This window comes from Mytilus galloprovincialis, chromosome 3, assembly GCF_965363235.1.
Source record: "Mytilus galloprovincialis chromosome 3, xbMytGall1.hap1.1, whole genome shotgun sequence".
NCBI classification, from domain to species: domain Eukaryota; kingdom Metazoa; phylum Mollusca; class Bivalvia; order Mytilida; family Mytilidae; genus Mytilus; species Mytilus galloprovincialis.
The window spans coordinates 27,706,604-27,726,072 of NC_134840.1; the positions used below are offsets into that span (position 1 = coordinate 27,706,604).

The 19,469-nt window shown below is 35.6% G+C and overlaps 1 protein-coding gene and 1 non-coding gene across 2 annotated transcripts; both read right to left on the bottom strand.

Moving 5' to 3' along the window:
• Nucleotides 1-3,690: 3,690 nt before the first annotated feature.
• On the bottom strand, nucleotides 3,691-16,281 carry LOC143067596 (large ribosomal subunit protein uL2-like). The gene is made up of 7 exons (XM_076240949.1): nucleotides 16,192-16,281; nucleotides 12,281-12,421; nucleotides 10,183-10,324; nucleotides 9,462-9,680; nucleotides 4,824-4,939; nucleotides 4,384-4,470; nucleotides 3,691-3,815 (listed from the first exon to the last, which is right to left on the bottom strand). Exons 2-7 carry the CDS (start codon nucleotides 12,416-12,418, stop codon nucleotides 3,735-3,737), a joined length of 783 nt encoding a protein of 260 aa, XP_076097064.1. The 5' UTR covers nucleotides 12,419-12,421; nucleotides 16,192-16,281; the 3' UTR covers nucleotides 3,691-3,734.
• Nucleotides 6,351-6,422, bottom strand: LOC143069899 (small nucleolar RNA SNORD37). Its single transcript, XR_012976517.1, has one exon. It is a non-coding gene; the product is annotated as a small nucleolar RNA SNORD37 (small nucleolar RNA).
• Nucleotides 16,282-19,469: the final 3,188 nt, after the last annotated feature.

Consider the following 19,469-nt stretch of genomic DNA (forward strand, 5'->3'; position numbering starts at 1 on the left):
TATCTTTTTACAGTCATATAAACCCAATAAAATGCTTTGCTGAGCACAGCCTGATACGACCGCAGAGGTTGAACCTTGAACAGTTGTTGCAAATTTGGACACAATATTCAAGCTTCATTCTGTTTGAATTTGGATTGTGATAAAACATTTTACTTAGTATAGGTTTCTGACACAAAATAAATTTCAAGATCTTACAAATCTATTGCTCATAAAGATTCTTCTTGAAAATTTTAAACATTTTGAAGAAAAAAAAATTGAACCACTTAAAAAAATTGGATTCCCCAATTTTATTACCCTTTCCCCCTTGGAGTAATACCCCCACCTTTCCTTTGTAGTATGGAACCTTGTCGTACATTTTCAGAGAGATTCATATTCTTAAACACGAGTTATTGTCTGGAAACTAGATAAATGCTTAATTCCCGAATGAATTGGGCAATGACCCCCAAACTCAATCCCAGCCTTCCTTTTGTGATATGGAACCTTGTGGTACAATGTTAGAGAGTTCCATACACTAACACAAGTTATTGTCCAGAAACTACAAAAATGCTGGTTGTTGGCCCTTGATACCTAAACTGTTTGCACCATAAGCCCAAAAATGAATTCAACCCTTCTACTTGTGGTATTAAACATTGTGGTACAATTTCAGAGCAATTGAAATACTTGTACACCAAGTAAATGTACTGAATTTTAATGTACGTATGGTTATCATTTACTTTTCTGCATTGGCTAGAGGTATAGGGGGAGGTTTGAGATCTCATAAACATGTTTAAACCCGCCTGTCCCAAGTCAGTCTTGTATTATTTTTAATTTTAGTTTCTTGTGTACAATTTGGAGTTTAGTATGGCGTTCATCATCACTGAACTACTATATATATTTGTTTAGGGGCCAGCTGAAGGACGCCTCCGGGTGCGGGAATTTCTTGATGCATTGAAGAACTGTTGGTGACCTTCTGTTGTTGTCTTCTATATGGTCGAGTTGTCGTCTCTTTGACACATTCCCCATTTCCATTCTATGAAAGTAGAAAAATACTTGTTTTATCTCCCTTATTCCAAAACGGTTGGGACCATGTTCCCCAAAATCAATCCTAACCTTCCTTTTGTGGTATTAAACCTTTTCAGGGCCGTAACTACCTATGAGGCAGGGGAGGCAGTTGCCCTGAATTTTCTACACCAAAATTTTTTTAGAAGTAATAAAATGAAATATTGACAAGATGCACACGAAGAACTCGAATTTGTATTATAAACAACACAAGTTTGCAGTTTTAACAGTTATCATGATACATGATACACGATATATCCGTCATTTTCAGGTTGTTTTTAACCATTTCAGTATTTGTTTTAGATTTTTTTTGTGTGGCCATCTATGTTATTCAGTATTTCCTATGTCGTACGAGAACGCATATGAAACTTTGCTTTCAACAATTTTAAATACAACTTCAATAATTGTAGTACTATACATGTCTGTTCAGCTTTCAACAATATTGAAATTCAAGGTCCTCGATAAAAAAAATATCTTGCGTTCTACTATCTTGCTTTATATGTTTTTTTTTTCTGTCTTACCAGTTTGATTTCTAACAAAAATATCTTTATATCTATAATACTAAAATTACGAGGTCCAATTTGTCAGCCGTCATCGAGTCTTAAATTAAGGAAATCTTCGGAGTCTTAAAGTAAGGAAATCGAAGGAAATCTTGTCATTTTAATCGTAATCGAAGGAAAACTGGTCATCGTTTATATAAGCTTTGGATTTCAAATATTTTGGCCACGAGCATCACTGAAGAGACATGTATTGTCGAAATGCGCATCTGGTGCAGGAGAATTGGTACTGTTAATTTTATTAAACCATTTTACTTAGGGAAAAAAATCGGCGGCCCCAAAACCCTGCCTCCCCTGAATTCGAACCCTAGTTACGGCCCTTCTAGATTTCAATTTATTTTCACTGAAGTTGTCCAGAAACCAAATGTCTTCAGATATTGACGCAATCCCATTATACAACCACAATTTTCTTATGTGGTAGTATAAAGAGATCAAAGACAGATAGACACTTCATAACATGAGAAATCTGCTTACAATTATGGAGAATCCAGGTCATCTATCTTCTGAAATATGTAGCATTATAGTTTACAGAGTTGCCAGATTGTAATCCCGATTTCACACATTCAGCGACGATCTTTGTAGGCAAGAGAATAAAAGAACAGTTCCAATGTCCCCAGTATTGCAATTGTTTAATCTATTCAAAGTACAAGGGCCATAACTTAATAAATGGAGAATGTGTCCATGAATATCAGAGGACAATGCTGGCACATCAAAGTTATAAACTGAAGGACTGTAAAAGTGAAGATATCCAAATTTGTAATTGTGATCAGAGTTCTATTGTAATAAGTATTGTGTATAAGTTCCATGGCATTTGTTTGAAGTTAACTTAAGTTAGGGAATTAAAACGAAAAATTCAGCAATGTTTCCATTTGTAAAGGGGCATAACTGTAGAAAGGTTATAAGTGACACCACCACCAAAGTTCAAACTTGATCTTGAAAAGAAAAATTCAGCAATGTGTCCATTTGTAAAGGGGCACAACTCTAGAAAGGTTATAGTGACACCACCAAAATTAAAACTTGATCTGTTTTTTTGTGGTAATAACCATTGTGTATTTTTCATAGCATTTAGTTAATGGCAAACTCGAGTCTGAGTTGAGAACAGAATTTTTTGCATTTGTAAAGGGGCATAATTCTAGGGCAGTTTTTAAAATAGACACCACAAAAATTCAAACTGTATCCCAGTTTTGTATTAATAAGCATTGCGTACAAGTTCACAACATTTGGTCGAGGCAAAAAGTAAGAGAACGGAAACCAACAATGGGACATACAGGGGTAAAACTTAAAGGTGGGGCATACAAATTGAACAGCACCGATTTTCAAACGCATTTAAGACATTTCTAATATAAACCTATGAGACAAGTTTTATAAAAATCTGCCAAAAATGATGGGGGCATAGCCAGATGCTCTCCTTAGAAATGTGATGTGCCAATGCTTATACAAATGCATACCAATTATCATTGACCTACAACTGGTGGTTCCCCATAAATTGATTTAATCACAAACATTGATGAATCTGCTGCCAGAAACAGCACACCCAAATTTTGCTTTATATTTTTAAGACTACTTTTTAGTTTGAATTAAAGTTTAAAACATCTCTCATTCTTTATAAATATTGATGCTTGCAGCTGCTTATTTGTGGAACAACTTGTTTTGATGTGTCATGTCAAGCAATACACCTTATTCTTTGTGTCATGTCAGGCAGTACCGTCAATTTGTCATGTCAAGCAATACATCCAGATTTATGTCATGATTTGATTTTGATGTGTTTTAACACCACTTTTAAGCACCGCATTTAGGCTATTTCGTGGTGGCCAGTTTTTATATTGTTGAGGAAGCCGGAAAGCCCTGAGAAAACCACAACCTTCAATAGGAAAACTGGCAACCCTAGTCGATTAAGATAAGAGTCAAGTGCACATGCAATGAGCTGGGTTCGAACTCACAACTTCAGTGTTGACTGGGTAGTGATTACAGTAGTAACTACTTAGACCACTCTGCCCCTTTGTCATGAAGTACACTCTTGATTTAATCAGGTTATGCAGCACTCATTAGGTAAGATACTCTAGGAAGTTCACTCTGTTGACCATCTCTAACAAAATAGTTTTAGTATTTTTTTTATTTATTTTATTCAGTCCCATTAGTTTATTCTTTCTCTCCTCCTTTAACTGGCAGTTTCTTTGTACCCCTGATTCTTCCAGTACGACGGGCAGCAATAAGACCGACCTGTAAACAGATATAAAAGTTATCATTACCAGTGAAACATAAGTTATAATATCATTATGTGATATTGTCAAAAAATTGTTGATTCTTATATATAATGGATCAAATTTATAGCCTTGAAACTAAAATTTTCACAATTTTATCATTGATAAAGGGGCATAACTGTTAAAGTGACGCTACCAAAATTAACTTGATCTGTATTTTGTTGTAATAAGCATTTTGTACAAGTAACATAATATTTGGTTGAGACAAACTTTCGTGGAAGAATGGAAACAAAAAATTTGCAATTTTTCCATTTATAAAGAGGGATAATTCTAGAATGGTTAAAGTGACGTCACTTAAATTCAAACTTGATCTGTGTTTTGTAGTAAAAAGCATTATGTATAAGTTTATAACATTTGGTTGAGGCAAACTCAAGTTTTGGGACATATGGTTGTGTACACACAGGCAGACAAGGGTAAAACGTAATCCCCCCTCTGCTATGGTGGGAGCATAATGCAAACATTATTGAACTACATTTAACAATATTGTTAAATATGTAGCCCACCCTACAAATGAAAATTCTCCTTACCTTTCTACCAGCTGATGTGTCTCTTCTTACTGTTGAGGCTTTACCAATATGTTGATGATTACCACCACCATGGGGATGCTCAACGGGCTACAAAAACAATAGATATAAATAGATAATTGTAACTTGCCTTCTCCTATTAAATGTATCAGAAATTTTTAATTACAAGTTTAAATCATTCAAATTAAAATTCTTATTATTTCCTAGCTGTTGTAAGATGCAGCAAATCAGATGATTCAAATGCAGGTTATATAAGAACACTTCTGTGTGCTCCTCTACTACATAACTAGATTATTTGGTTTTGATTAAATTTTAAATCTACTAACAGTAAATATTATTTAAACTTCTCAATCTTATATCTGCTAAATGGAGGCTGACTAAACTTAGCATTTGTATCGTCAAATGACATACTCAGAGGCAGTGTTAGTTGTAAATATACATACGTTCATAGCCACACCACGAACTTTAGGCCAGCAGTTTCTCTTTGCCTTGTATTTGAAGTATGCACGACCAGCCTTTAACATGGGTTTGTCAATACGTCCACCACCAGATACAATTCCTACAATTAATAGTAACTTTTTATGACTTCATTCCAATAATTGATCCATTTTTTTCTAAACAAGATAATGCACCCAAATGGCACAATGTCTCTCTGTCAAGATCATAATTCAATGTTTAGTTTCAGCTGTGAAATCTGGATCAAAGGTTGAATTATGTATTCTCAAAAGTTCACTTCATAATACAACAAGTTTGATAACACATAATTTTTAACCAAAAATTAAACAGATTGACAGACAAACCAACAGAATCAGATCCGAGAATATAACGCATATCTACGATCACAGACAAGTGTAACAAGAGGCTGTCACAACGACAGCAAACCGGATTTATTAACATTTATTTGTGTCCTGGCAATATCACAAGAACCATTACTGATGAATGGTGAAAGTGAAAATCGTCAATATCAAATTTGACCTCCATTTTGTCATCAGTATCAACATATTAAAATTTGAAAAGCTTAGATTGAATGGTTCATGAGTAAATGCAACAACATGAATGGAAACGCCATTTTACGATCTTTCAAGAACCATAACTCCTGATTGGTAAAAGTCAAAATCGTCATTATTGGACTTGACCTCTATTTTCTCATCAGTAACAACATATTAAAATTTCAAAAGCTTTGGTTGAATGGTTCATGAGAAAATGCACGGACACGACAGGAAACACCAATTTTTCAATCTTTCAAGAACCATAACTCCTGAACGGTAAAAGACAAAATTGTCATTATTGAACTTGACTTCCATTTTGTCATCAGAAACAGCATATTAAAATTTCGGAAGCTTAAGTAGAACAGTTCATGCATAAATGCACGGACACGACTGGAAACTTCCATTTTTCAATAACTCCTGAACGGTAAAAGTCAAATTCGTCATTATTGAACTTGACCACTATTCTGTCATTAGTAACAACATATTAAAATTTGGGAAGCTTTGGTAGAACAGTTCATGCGTAAATGCACGGACACGACTGGAAACTCCATTTTTCAATCTTTCAAGAACCATAACTCCTGAACGGTAAAAGTCAAAATCGCCATTATTGAACTTGACCTTCGAATAGTTGTCAGTAATAACATATTAAAATTTTAAAAGCTTTGGTTGAACGGTTCATGAGTTAATGCACGGACAACATTTGATTGCCGCCCGCCGTACATCCCCAAATCAATAACCAACATTTTTGTCACAAAAATCCGGTTAAAAATTATTCCTTTCCTGTTTAAATATTTTCATTACTAATTTAAATTCACAAAGTTTTGTACTCAGATTTATATTTGCACTCATTAATTAAAATCTCAACTCCAAAATGCATACCAATTTTGGCTGATGCAATTTTTGTTGTCGAGTTAAGTGTTTTCATATTTTTTAGAACATGCAATTTTTTTTATTTTAATGAAAGAAATCAGAATAACTTTGATTCAGAAACTTTTAAATTTTCATCACAAATGATTCAGGTCAAAGTGAAGAATATTTGTAATCATCATTTATCAAATCTTATTCTACTTTTTACAAAGAGATTTTTTGTATAAAGACAGGACATAACTATTATAAAACAGTTCAACAGTTAGGCTATAGTACTTGCAATGGAGACTCTTGACAGACTTGCTGTATTTACTGCTCAGGAATGTATAAATAATAGGTATGTCAACGAGTACTCGAGTATTGCTCTGTAGTACTGAGTATCGAATACCAAAATGATACCCGACTAATTGATTTACTGTTAGAATGCTGTTGCTTTTTAAACTTTAACAAAAAATATTGTTATTGAGAGCGCCTAACGGGAAATTAAATATTAACAAAATTTTATCTAAAATAAAATACGATAGGAATGTGTGCGGTTAGCTGTCAATTAAAATTCCTCCAAACTGAGGTAGGCTGTGAACAAGAGCTATTTTACAAGGCTTACAATTTTTGATAATGTCAGCATAACCACACCTCTGAATACATTTTCATCAAAAGTACTGTAGTTAGTAACCTAACAAAAAAAGTTCAAAAAAAAAAAAAAAAAAACAACAGACACAAACACATCAAATAATGCTATGAAGCGTGAGTTCCTGTAGAAAATAGAGATGTTTTTTTTTAAATAAGATTCGTTGCACCCAATATTGACCCTCAGAAAATGCTTAAAGGCATTAGTAAGTTATAATCATCGCCCTTGTTGATCATTAAATGTGTTGTTTTTTCACGGTTCCCAAATACGGTTTGGGTAACCAATTTTCCAAGTTTGCATAATTAGTACATGTAGTTAATGCGTTATTTATTATGGTATAAAATTCTTTGGAATATTACGTTCACTGGAAACGACCCACAACACATACAATGGATGTTTGTTTTTCCATTTTGTAAATGTTTTACCGAGCGAGTACTCGAGTATCGCTTGGTAAATCCAACAATTACTGGAGTAGTAAATCTTCACCGAGTTAACATCCCTAATAAATAACAATTACAGATATAAATACAATACTTAAACTCTTGTTGTCAAGGACTGTTATTGTTGTTACAAGAAATTTTCACTTTATAGTTTAAACCATTCCACTACTTTAATAAGGGCTATTCCAGAAAAAAATGTAAGGGGGGGGGGGGGGGGGGGGGTTGGAAGGCAGTTTTTGTCAGCACCCGCCACCCAGACAATTGTAATTGAGAATTATAGTGCATTATAGTGTGAAAAGTTGCTCTGATACCTATCACCCATGTATTATTAATGCAATGTGCCTTCCAATCCCCCATACATTTTTTTGTGGAATGGCCCCAACTTATTTTACATGCATATAAAGGCAAACCCATATAATATTGTCAGCGTATTAACTAAAAGCCAGGCTTAAGACCAAAGGACTACAAGAGTGCACACGCTGAAATGTCTCGCCTTCTATACTAATCATTGATATTATGTTGAGCTAAGCTTTATAACAACTGTCACATAAACTTAACATTAACCAAGATAACTAAACATAGACCAATGAACCTTGAAAATGAGGTCAAAGTCAGATGAACCATGCCAGGCAGACATTTACAGCTAACAATGCTTCTATACAACATATATAGTTGACCTATTACTTATAGTTTAAGATAAAGAGACCAAAACACAAAAACTTAACACTGTGCAATGAACCGTGAAAATGAGGTCACGGTCAAATAAAACCTGTGCGACTGACATAAAGATCATAAAATATTTCCATACACCAAATATAGTTGACCTATGGCATATAGTATTAGATAAAAAGACCAAAACTCAAAAACTTAACTTTGACCACTGAACCGTGAAAATGAGGTCAAGGTCACATGACATCTGCCCGTTAGACATGTACACCTTACAATCCTTCCATACAACAAATATAGTAGACCTATTGCATATAGTATGAGAAAAACAGACCAAAACACAAAAATTTAACTTTGACCACTGAACCATGAAAATGAGGTCAAGGTCACATGACATCTGCCCGCTAGACATGTACACCTTACAATCATTCCATACAACAAATATAGTAGACCTATTGCATATAGTATGAGAAAAACAGACCAAAACACAAAAATTTAACTATAACCACCGAACCATGAAAATGAGGTCAAGGTCAGATGACACCTGCCGGTTGGACATGTACACCTTACAGTCCTTCCATACACTGAATATACTAGCCCTATTGCTTATAGTATCTGAGATATGGACTTGACCACCAAAACTTAACCTTGTTCACTGATCCATGAAATGAGGTCGAGGTCAAGTGAAAACTATCTGACAGACATGAGGACCTTGCAAGGTACGCACATATCAAATATAGTTATCCTATTACTTATAATAAGAGAGAATTCAACATTACAAAAAAATTGAACCTTTTTTTCAAGTGGTCACTGGACCATGAAAATGAGGTCAAGGACATTGGACATGTGACTGACGGAAACTTCGTAACATGAGGCATCTATATACAAAGTATGAAGCATCCAGGTCTTCCACCTTCTAAAATATAAAGCTTTTAAGAAGTTAGCTAACACCGCCGCCGCCGCCGTAGCCGCCGCCGCCGGATCACTATCCCTATGTCGAGCTTTCTGCAACAAAAGTTGCAGGCTCGACAAAAATGTAAACCATTCAAGCCAAAACATGACCAAAGATTGATGAGAATGAGAATATGAATAAATCTGCATCAGATACTTTTATAGTGTTCATCACCTTTAATTCAGGTCAAAGTGAAGAATGTTTTGTATTCATCATTTAGCAGTATTCATTTTTATTTTCAAATACATTAATATAAGAAATCATTTTATATCTGCTAACATTTGAAAAATATAGGTAACTGGTAAGTGTGGTAAGTGTCCAATTATTTATTCTTGTGATTTTGTAGTTTTAGACTTAAATGTGATTTGAATTATTGTGATATTGAGAAAAATCCTCTTTAATTCATATATTTTTTTAAAAAGATGTTTGTTTAAATTATTGCAATTATAACCCTGTTGCATTTTTCGCAATAATAAATACATAGCAATAATTTCTGAACTTTCAGTATAATTTGCATTTATACCAATGTGTATACCTACCAACCATAGCTCTGTTTGCTGATGGAATAACTTTTTTAGCGCCTGATGGCAGTTTTACCCTAGACTTCTTGGTATCTGGGTTATGTGAGATTACTGTGGCATAGCCACCTGAAGCTTTGGCCAATCGTCCTCGGTCACCGGTTTTCTCTTCAAGTGAGCATACAATGGTTCCTTCAGGCATCACACCAACTGGTAAGATATTGCCAATCTGGAGAGAGGCTGCAAAATAAGTAAATAATAAAACTGGCTGCAGTCAATCATTATATATCTATCAAAGCTTATTATAATTCAAACATCATTATTAATGTTAAATTTGTACAGTTGTTTATTTAATATGACAAAATCCATCATGAACTTATGTTTGCCATGAAATCTGCAGGGATGCAATTTAATCAAGATTGTAGCAAAATAATAATGTTGTGAAAACAAACAGGTGCTGTATTTTTGGCAGACCAGGAAAACTATCAAAATTTGATGCACGTCTAAAATACTAGAGTTGTGTTTACAATGCATCATCATATATATTTGTGTAGAATTGAGATAAAATCATACTATTTATCTTTCAAATAGTTTTCTCAAAAATTGATTTTATAAGATGGGGTCACACCTAGAAAATATATATATAGGTTCAGAAATTTAACGAGTTTTTATAAGAGATCATGTGTTTTTAGTTAAATAACAAACCCTTGTATTTTAATATAGTTTTAATATAGTTGTATACCTTTTTTGCCACAATAAACAAATTGCCCAGTGTACATTCCTTCGGCTGCTACAAAGGTCTCCATTCTTTGTTTAAATCTATATGGATCTCTGAATACCACTTTAGCAAGAGGAGCACCACGACCAGAGTCATGTATAATGTCCTAAAATACATAAAATCTTTGTAATTTTTTAAAAGGCACATGTACAATGTAGGTTTATGGTACACAATAAGTGCTTAACAAGGAGATTCCCAAATACAAAAATTTAAAGCAAAATCAAAGGGTTTTAAAACATCAATTTAAACACTGCTACTATTTCTGCTAAACCATAAAACTACTGTTTCTTTCATCAGTCAGGGTAGCTGCGGAATTGTATCTCTTAGGTCCTAATGTTATTTTTTGACTATTTGCGGACCATAGAGCTACGGATTTTTCCTATTTCAAAACGTTCAGGTCGCACTTATTTCTCAAAAAAATATTGTTTATAATCCATGCAAAACTTGTCAATATATATAGTTCGTTTGTTAGATATTTTTCTAGGATATAACGTACCTATTTATGTTTGAATATTCATTTCCTTAACACTAATATCTAATTATTTCCATTTGTATACATTCTCCGCCTCTTTTATTCCGCCATATTGAATCTCGTCGTAACGTCACGAGAATCAAGAAAAGATAACTATTTAACCTTAATTACTACAAATATTCAAGTGATTACATTTTAACTTCTCAAATTTCTTGTTTCAGTGATTTTGAAAAGTCTGTGTGAAAATTTTAAATATTTCACAGCCAAAATCCATCAAAGAAGTGATTTTGAAATCACTTGTTTCAGTAGTACCCCTGAGTGTTGATTACGTCTCTGTCAAATTGATATAAAATTGAAAGTCTCTGCTAATTATGCTTTAATAGATTAATGAAAAAAATATGTATGCACTGTAGCTCTCTTCATCTTAAAAATTGACTAATAAGCACATTTGTTTAAATTAGTATCACAACTGGTTGGACACCTTAAATTTCTGGTGGAACCCAATAATCTTTGGGAGAAAGAAAAAAAAAGTCGAGTCCCTGCATTCATTGATGGTGTATTCAATCACATTATAATAGCAATACAGATATTTTACAACTTTGAGCCCAGAGTTGAATAACTGCATTCTAAAATTAAAGAACTTTAGTGAGCACGCAGCGTTTACATACCCCACATTGTCATTGGAGAAATTAAATAAGTATAAGAAAAAAAAATTGTATAAGAAAAAATACTGAATAATAATTTCCTGTCAATATACACATCTACATAGTATGTCCTTATTATCTACAAAATTTCATGAAATTCTGTGTGTTTTAGGGGAGTTGAGATGACAAACTGTTGCAGAAGTACATTGAAGCAAATAAGTTCAAAGGGGCGTAACTCCTAGAAAAAAAATTGAATCGTAATTTCCTGTTGATATGCACATCTACGTAGTATGTCCTTATTATCTGAAAAGGTTTCGTGAAATTCTGTTGTGTGGTTTGAGAGGAGTTGCGATGACAAACTGTTGCAGTAGTACATTAAAGTAAATAAGTTCAAAGGGGCGTAACTCCTAGAAAAAAAATTGAATCGCAATTTCCCGTCTATATGCACATCTACATAGTATGTCCTTATTATCTGAAAAGGTTTCGTGAAATTCTGCTGTGTGGTTTGAGAGGAGTTGCGATGACAAACTGTTGCAGTAGTACATTAAAGTAAATAAGTTCAAAGGGGCGCAACTCCTAGAAAAATAATTGAATCGCAATTTCCTGTCAATATGCACAACTACATAGTATGTCCTTATTATCTGAAAAGGTTTCCTGAAATTCTGTTGTGTGGTTTGAGAGGAGTTGGGATGACAAACTGTTGCAGTAGTACATTAAAGTAAATAAGTTCAAAGGGGTGCAACTCCTAGAAAAAAAATTGAATCGCAATTTCCCGTCAATATGCACAACTACATAGTATGTCCTTATTATCTGAAAAGGTTTCGTGAAATTCTGTTGTGTGGTTTGAGAGGAGTTGCGGTGACAAGAAGCAGGACTGACGGATGGGTCAAAATCATTATACCCTCCGCAACTTCGTTGCGTGGGGTATAATTAATATTACTTATACCTTGATACATCCTTTTATGTAACCATGTCTCTCAGCAAAATCAACTGGTCTAAAAGCTGCTCTACCCTTTTTGTTTCTTGTGCGGGCCTTGAAAACACTTCCAGGCCCTTTTCTCTGGGACCTAATTACTCTTCCCATTATCTGAAAACAAGCAAATTTTCATCATCAATTACTCGGCCATGAAATTGTTCAATTGAGCATGACAACCTTGAAAATTATACATATCCATATAAAACTGCAGCTTGGTCATCATTGAATGTAAGATTTTTTTACAAGGCAAATATGTTCTTTTCAATTTTTACCTGCTTCAGGTATATGACAGTAAATAGTCAGGGACACCAAACTACACAACTACTTAGGCTACTGTCTTAGGCCAACTTGTCAATCCTTTAAATAAACTTGGTACAAAAGATTACCTTTATAGCTATTCACCTGTGTAATTACTGTAAATTATGTTATTACAAATAATTTACTAATTATGCGGTTAGGCAGCAACCATTTGATTTTCTGGGGGGGGGGGGGGGGCTATGGTTTTTTTTTCTTGACAAATTTTTTTTTTCGCGACAAGTCGAAAACAATTTTCTTCTTTCAATTTTAGCATTACATATAGTGGCAGCTGAGGGTGAAACAAACAATTTTTTTTTCTCAGAATCAAAAACAAATTATTTTTTTCTCCAAAAACTGGAAACAAACTTTTTTTTCCAAAAAAAACCATAGCCCCCCCCCCCAGAAAATCAAATGGTTGCTGCCTTAGTTTCTCAATAGGACTACTTCACATTTTACATGCCATGGCCTATTTAAGTCCACTATTACTATGCACTACAAGGCACTAAAGAATACTTGAATCCAAGGGCTGTTTAGCCAGACAAGCTAGGGCCGCGTCTGACAATGGACATCACAGGACTTTACACGGATAGTAAACAGTATGGGCATTGAAATGTAATTGTTTTTGAAGCCTGAAAGGTTGCTTACAATTGCTCGATTGTTCATGCCACTTCTCCATACCCTATAGTGACTAACGGTGCAGATTGCTGTCAAAAAGGAGGATTCTGATGCAGTAATGGGGATTTAATATTCATTTCTGTATCTGTATCTGTAGTGGTACGTGTAGAATCCTATTAAGGCTTTTATACACGGTGGAGAAGAGCGCCGTTGTTATGGGCGGTGTTCTTGTAGAGCGGTCTTAAATGCCTCTACAGAACCTGCATGCACAACTTTATCTGGTAGTTGGTTCCAGTGAATAGTTGTTTCCACAAAAAATGAATGTTTGTACTGTGGTTTGTTGCTATTTGGTACTTTCAGTCCTCTGGTGTTATTAATAACTTGACGTTCGATGATATTGTCAGTTTCACAGTTTAAGTACGTTTTGGCTTTAATTGTTCGTTTCGGTCTTGCTGGTATGACAAAATTGTCGGCTGGTAGAGCCGGCACCAGACCCTCAACCACCTTGTAAATCAGGATAAGATGGAGGCTGTGTCTTCTTTCCTCTAGCGTCTCCATTTCAAGCTGGCGTCTCATATTAGTTATGGACCCTGTTTCCCGACTCCTGTAGTTTTTCTTTATGAATCGTAAGCCTCTGTTTTGGATACGTTCTAGTTTGTCAATATCCCCTTTCATATATGGGTTCCAGATTGTTGCGCCATATTCCATGGTTGATCTTACAAGGGATATATATGCTACTTTCCTACATGCTTCTGGTACGTTCCTCAAGTTCCTCCGAAGAAAGCCCAAGGTGGCGTTGGCTTTCTTGCTGATGTTATTTATGTGGAAGCTCCATTTCAGATCGTTTGAGATTTGGAGTCCTAAGTAGGGGTTCACTTGTACTTCTTGTAGGATGTGTTTATTAAGCGTGTAGAATTTGTCTGCTTTTTTGTTTATGGATAGAACATAGCACTTTTTGGCGTTGAATCGCATTCCCCATTTGTCGGCCCAGATTTCTAGTTGTTCCAAATCTGTTTGTAGCTTTTGTTGGTCTTGGCTATTTTTAATTGTTCTGTATAGTAGGCAGTCGTCAGCAAATAGTCTTACTGATGATGTTACACTGTCTGGTAGGTCATTGATGTGGCACAGGAATAGGATTGGTCCTAAGACTGTGCCCTGGGGGACCCCAGAGTCGACTGCTGTTTCGCCAGATGATTCGCCTTCCACGATGGTTCTCATTGATCTTGCAGTTAGGAAGTTCTTAAGCCATTTGTGTGTATTTCCTTTAATTCCATACTGATCTAATTTATGTAATAATTTGTTGTGTGGTACGGTGTCGAAAGCTTTTGAAAAATCTAATATGCCTACGTCGATTTGATGTCCCTTGTCGTGTTCTTGTAAGAAGTCGTTGATGGTAGTTATGAGTTGGGTTTCACATGAGTATCCTGACCTGAAGCCGTGGTTTAAGTTGGTTAGGATTTTGTTTTTTTCCAGATGTTTAAGAATATGCCTGCATACGATGTGTTCTAGAATTTTGCTGATGACAGATGTTAAGGATACAGGTCTGTAGTTTTCTGCCAGATGTTTGTCTCCTTTTTTGAAGATACTGGATATGTTTGCGTCTCTCCAGTCTTTTGGTAGTTCACCTGTGTCTAGCGAGCATTGCATTATGATTTGTAGGATGGGTGCTAGTTGTTCAGCACATTCCTTGAGTATGCGGTTTGGGATGTTGTCTGGTCCAGAGGCTTTATTTAGGGTTTGTGTTTTTCAGTAGTTTCTCCAGCCCCTTTTGGTCGATCGTTAGAGGTGTTATATTGATTTTTGCTCGTATTCTTGTTGTTGGTAGGTTAGTGTCTGATGTTATTGTGAATACGGACTTGAATTGTTCTAGTAGGAGTTCGGCTTTTCCTTTACTGTCACTGACAAGAGTAGTTCCCTTTTTTAATGGTGCTATTCCTCCTGAGTCCTGGCGTTTGGATTTAATGTATTTCCAAAACGGCTTTGTGTCATTGTTGTTTAGGCCCTCAAAGATGTTTTGGTTGACATATTCATATTCTGCTTTCCTCAGTTGTTTCTTGCATTCCTTTTGGAAGGACCTATAATTTGACCATTTGTTTGTTTTTCTGGCTTGTTTGTATAGCCTCTGTTTTTTCTTTAGCATTTTTCTCTGTTTGTGTTTGATCCATGGGATGTTATTTCTTGATCTTATCTCTTTGTTCGGAATGTTTGTATTCATTGTTTTTTGAAGCTGACTTTTGAAGGTGTCCCAAAGTTGATGTACCTCAGCTCCTTGGTGATGTTTTTCTTTGACCTCCTCTAGGGTGTGTTTAAGGTCTGTGGTGATTTGGTCCCATTTCGCCTTCTTGTAGATATAGCATTTTCTTGGTAAGCTTTTTTGATGGTGTACTTTTGTTTCCAGGTCGGTGATTATAATGTCATGGTCTGATATACCTGGTACGTTATTTGATGATTTAACTAAGAGTTGGATTCGTAACAAATACAAGATCTAGGAGGTTTCCTTCACGAGTTGGTACAGTGTGTATTTGTGTCAGATTATACGTTTCAGCTATATCAACTAGTCCTTGTTGGATTTCTCTGTCTGGTCCAAGGGCTGTTGCAGTGTCCCATATGATGTCAGGGCAGTTGAAATCTCCCGTTAGCTTTTAAAAGTTAAAATCGACAGTAACCTACCTACTACCGTTGTAATAATATGCAATCTTAATACTTCGTTCAGAAGAAAAGCTTGGTACTATTTCGGTGAACCATTAACGCACACATAAATACATAAATCGTCAGTAACACATATATCATGATTGCCATAACAGAGGACCTGCATGGTTTTAGGTTAGAAATGTATATAAATTACTTGGGTTTTATCTAATTTTTAAAAAGAAGACATATAATTTGAACGTATAATGGTGACAAACAATGTTTTATGAGGCAAAATTCAAAAGATGAAGATGGATTTCTAGCGATAATATTTCACTCACGGGTATCTAGTAAAAATATAGACCGGAAAAGGAAGTTGATGGTGACTGGTTTTTCAAAAACATTTGTACACCCAAGGTACCAGATCATTTTCACTAAGTACCAACAATATTAAATTGGAAAAGCAGAGACAACAATGAACATTTTAGTAAATCAAACGGAGAGTGTTTAGTAATTTTTATGTTCGCTTGCCTGTCACGGAATAAAAGTTCCTTTATAATATAAGTTACAAATGGAATAAATATCACAGTAAATGTTCCTAACGGAATAAATGGTATAAGATAAGACAGGGACTTTCTATACTAGTTAGTATAGAAAGTCTACAGCGGCACTTGTCTCAGAATTTTTTTCTCCTATATATCTTAAAATAACACTAGGTACTTAACTTGCATTTTAGAAAAATGTCAGGCGATGACGAAATTCCGTTATATGCCGCTTTCTAGGCTGTCAACCCCACTAACACTTGTTATATCGTAAATCTAAATTGATTTATCTTTACAATGGTGTATAACACGCTGAGATAACACGCCTACATTTGTTGTCGGAATCATCCGTAGCTATCCTACCCAAGTATGTCAATCATATACATATACATATAACGGAATTTCGTCACCGCCTGACATTTTTCTAAAATGCAAGTTAACAGGTTAAGTACCTTGTGTTATATTAACTGGGTATATATGATTTTTTTTCTGAGAAAAGTGCCTGTGAGAAAGCTCCCTGGATACGATAAGATAAGATAACTTTATTACCACTAACGCATTAACAATAAATGGTTATGGCAACAAATTAAAGACAAAATATAATAACATATATACAATGAAGGAGTGACAGTGGAAAATTATGAGTAAAATATATAAAAAATTAAAGAGAAGCATATGAAATAAATTATTACAGAAATCAAGTACCTTTTAATAATGAGTTTCTCAACAAGCAGTCATTCAAATAGCAGGGGCGGATCCAGCCATTTTAAAAAGGGGGGAGGTTCCTAACCCAGGACAAAGGGGGGGGGGTTCCAATTACGTGTCCTCATTCAAATGCATTGGTCGTCCAAAAAAAGGGGGTTCCAACCCTCGGAACCCCCCTCTGGATCCGCGCCTGGATAGTTGACAACAATTTCAAACATTGTTGGGGAATTACTATTTAAAATTGATAGAAGCAAGTTATATGATAAAGAAAGGAATTTGATGTTCAATAGAACATTATTTCATTTTTTATGAGGTTATCTCTCACATAGTTATAGGATGAACATTTTAAAAGAAAGTGTAGTTCATCTTCAATGTCTCCATTGTTGCATCAAAGACATACCATACTCTGCTTTGGTATTTTTAGATACCGCCCTCTTTCAATAAATAAAATACGAGCAGTTAACATTTGGATTTGCATTGATCAACATACAAGGGTTTTTTATTTGGTTTATTTAGTAATATTTGTTCCAACAGCTGGATCCGCCCCTGGAAAAGTATTGATGGGATTTATCTACCTTTTTCTTCGTTTTGATTCCAGGCTTTTATTGAGTTCTAGAGCAACGTCCCTTGGTGAACCTTGCACAGAAGCAATGAGTATCACGTGTATTATTACGGTTAGTATGACGTCCATTATCACTGAACTAGTATACATATTTTTTAAGGGGCCAGCTGAAGGACGCCTCCGGGTGCGGGAGTTTCTCGCTACATTGAAGACCCATTGGTGGCCTTCGGCAGTTGTCTGCTCTATGGTCGGGTTGTAGTCGCTTTGACACATTCCCCATTTCCTTTCTCAATTTTATTTTTTAAATATATAAAAGAGAAGTTATCTGTTTTCGTAACTGACGTAAACAGCCAACCACATAAACACGTTTTTTGTTTGCATCGGAAAGATCTCCTCTACCTCTTCTCAAAAAAAAAGAAGAAAAAAAGAAAAAAAGACTGAACCTCTTCTGAAGATTATCTATAAAAGAAGCAATTCAGCCCCAGTCCCACTAGACCACGATCGCACCACGCTCACCGCGATTTAAAATGAATTCAGATCGTGGTTATGTCGGGGTATGAGCGGCATCAAAATGTAAATTTTCGTTGCTTTCACGATGCTACCACGTCCTTATCACGCTTTTACAACGATCCCACTACGGTTATACCACGTTCTCACCGCGCTTATTCTTCGACCTCACTACGCTTATCAAGATCTCTCTACGCTCATCACGTTCTCACTACGACAATGTCACGAGTTATCCGATTGCAACACGATCTTACCACGCTGCGATTATAGCACGTTCTTACCACGATTATACTACGTTCACACCGCGATCTTACTACGTTCTCAGCAATAACGTCAACATCGTGCTCCATATCAATACAGTTCCATTCCTTCTATTTCCGATTAATACGACGATCTGTGGAAATAATGCAAATTTTGATGATCGTAGTAAGATCGTGTAGATCGCAGTAAGGTCGTATCACGGTCGTGGTGAGGTCTTCAAGATCGTGATGAGCGTGGTCAACTTTGAACATGTTCAAAACAATCGTGGTGCGGTCGTGGCGAAATCAGGTCGTAATAGAAGCCAGTGGCGGATCCAGCCATTTTAAAAAGGGGGGTTCCCAACCCAGAGTAAAGGGGGGTTCCAACTATATGCTCCCATTCAAATTCTCTTTGATCGACCAAAAAAAAAAGGGGGGTTCCAACCCCCGGAACCCCCCCCCCCCCCCCTGAATCCGCCACTGAAAGCGTAGTGAGCGCGCACTAAGGTCGTAGTAAGATCGCAAAGGTCGCTATACCATAGTAGCGGGAGTGTAGCGAAAGCATGATTCTATTCGGAGATATTGCGCTACGATCGACCATACAGCGACGTTACATTACGACCTCACTACGACCATCACGTTCTAACCGCGACCTGTCTACGCTTCCGCTACGACTATTCCACGCTGTTCATGACCAAAGTATGATTCTAGCACGCCCTTGCCGTCCTCGTTGCGCTCTTCTTTTCGACCTGACTACGTTCATACTACGACCATCATTGCCATTGTCACATTTACATAAAATAAATTAAATCTCTGTCTTTGGTATGAAGCTTCCTGTTAACGATATAGATATAGGAAATTTACGAAACCAGATCGGGGAAATGAAAACAAAATAACGAACACCATCAGATCCCGTTACATATTTTTTTAATATCTCTCAGTAAAAAAAAACATTACTCATTATTAAGTATTGTCATCCCTTTTCTGCCAAATTCTATATGCATATCGGTTAACTTTGAAGCAATTTATCTAAAACAAGATGTGTCGAAAAATCTGCAATTTCA